Below are 2129 nucleotides of genomic sequence, written 5' to 3' on the forward strand. Positions count from 1 at the left end.
GAACTTGAGAAATGAATCGTTCAACATAGGACAGGATTTCCGTGCAGAGTTTGGGCAAACTGCACCGCATCCAATTTCTTTCCCTCTCAAAAATTGGTACGCGGAGTGTCGGCCGCATGTCCGACTTGCTTGGCTGGCTTACCTAGGCGATATAGCCGCGATAACCTAACAGTAATAGTAACCATAATGACTCAGGTGAGAGGGGCACGAGGAGCGACACCGACTGACCATGCATATTTAATCGTCAGTACTGCCAGCAATGGCCGTGAACCCTCTCGCGACGCCATTGCAGGCTAGAACCTTCAGTAGACCATGGACACGGAAACCCAGAATGACAGCAGCTCACAGGATGTGGAAAACTCGTCCTCGAAGGATTCTTCTTTCTTCACTCAGAAAGATGCTAGCCAGGTAGTCGGCAGAGTGATCAGCACCAATTATGCGGTGATGATGGCCGGTTTGAACGGTACGTCGTTGCTCACGTCTGGTGCGTGAGAAGGATACGGTCTAATCTCAATATACAGACGCTGCCACCGGTGTGCTCATTCCATATATTCAGCCCGCATATGATATTGGCCTGCTGAAAGTGTCCATGGTCTATCTGGTCAATTTCGCCGGATGGCTAGTGGCATCTTTCGCCAACATCCACGTCTGCTCGAGACTGGGAAGCGGCGGGACACTGGTTGTCGGAGCCACGGTCCAGTGCTTCGGGTACGCGCTCATGTTCTGGAAACCTCCATATCCTCTGTTCATGACTGCTTTCTTCTTCACCGGCATGGGTGTCGCTTTTCAAGATGCACAAGCGAATACCTTCACGATCACGGTCAAGAACGCCCATCGATGGCTCGGCATTCTCCATGCTATTTATGGAGTCGGCACGATTATCGCGCCGCTGATCGCTAATACAATCGCCTCTCGAACACCGTACTGGCACTATTACTACCTCACGACGTTTGTTTTGGGGATACTCAACATCGTCCTCCTGGCTTGGACGTTTCGGAAGGGTCTATTTAGGCCAAATGTGTCCAATGCCAAAGACACGGCGAGTGCTGAAATGAAGGCCACCCTAACCAATAAAGTGGTCTGGATCTTCAATGGCTTCTTCTTCCTATACGTCGGTGCTGAAGTAGCTTCGGGAGGTGTGTAGCTGATTTGTCATCACCGTCTGCTTGTAGAAGACTAATATTAGAGCACCCAGGCTGGCTGGTCCAATTCCTCGTCTCTGTCAGACACGGAGATCCCAAGAGAGTAGGCTATGTGGCCTCCGGGTTCTGGACCGGGTTCACCCTCGGACGAGTCCTTCTCGCAGACATCACACACAAACTCGGTGAGCGTCGGATGGTGTTTGTCTATATCGCGCTCGCCATAGCGTTACAGGTCATGTTCTGGCTGATACCGAACATTATCGCAAACGCAGTCACCGTTTGTCTTCTGGGTGGGTAGCTCTTACGAGTCGACTGGTTCCGTCATCATTGAGACGGTGGCTGACATGATCAAAGGGTTTTTCATCGGCCCATTCTACCCTGTCGGACTATACGTCCTAACGAAAGTCATTCCACAGGACCTTCATATCGGCGCCTTAGGTAGGTCATCTCGATCTCGCCGAATATTTCCTCTTCGCTGCTTTTGAATCCGTGGTGCTGATTTTTCATGTTTATAGGCTTTACAGCCAGCTTGGGACAAGCTGGATCGGCTGCATTCCCCTTCATGACTGGAGCAATCGCCTCAAAGGCAGGGGTACAGGTCATGCAGCCGATCATGGTTGGATTATTGGTCGGGATTGGGATATTCTGGGCTCTGCTCCCCAAGGCAGAGGTCACTCAAGCTGGAGAAATAAATCGTGCCGCTCACAAGGAAATGAGATTGGGGTCGAAATCAGGAAAACTTACAATTACCCTTCATGTTCGGAATAAGTAAAAGTGTCCATGATACAGTAACCATGGCTGATAAATCTGACGACAAGCTGACCCACTGATCAACTGAGAAAAGTTGCCTTAGCAAAAGTTACCAAAAAAAGAGAAAAAATACACTACTGAGTGATACACCATATAGCTCGCATACTACATGCTGCATAATAACTATGTAGCACAAAGGCAATTGCGCATTGTGGAGCAATGGTGATGCATACACTA

The 2129-nt window shown here is 49.6% G+C and overlaps 1 protein-coding gene across 1 annotated transcript; it reads left to right on the top strand.

The window, feature by feature from the left end:
• Window positions 1-312: 312 nt before the first annotated feature.
• CDV56_101404 (putative MFS transporter) lies at window positions 313-1914 on the top strand (the record flags this gene model as incomplete). The annotated part of the gene is made up of 5 exons (XM_026755023.1): window positions 313-463; window positions 522-1136; window positions 1196-1432; window positions 1497-1580; window positions 1658-1914. The coding sequence occupies 5 exons, from the start codon at window positions 313-315 to the stop codon at window positions 1912-1914; spliced, it is 1344 nt and encodes a 447-aa protein (XP_026615162.1).
• Window positions 1915-2129: the final 215 nt, after the last annotated feature.

This window comes from Aspergillus thermomutatus (assembly GCF_002237265.1).
Source record: "Aspergillus thermomutatus strain HMR AF 39 chromosome Unknown NODE_73, whole genome shotgun sequence".
Lineage (NCBI taxonomy): Eukaryota > Fungi > Ascomycota > Eurotiomycetes > Eurotiales > Aspergillaceae > Aspergillus > Aspergillus thermomutatus.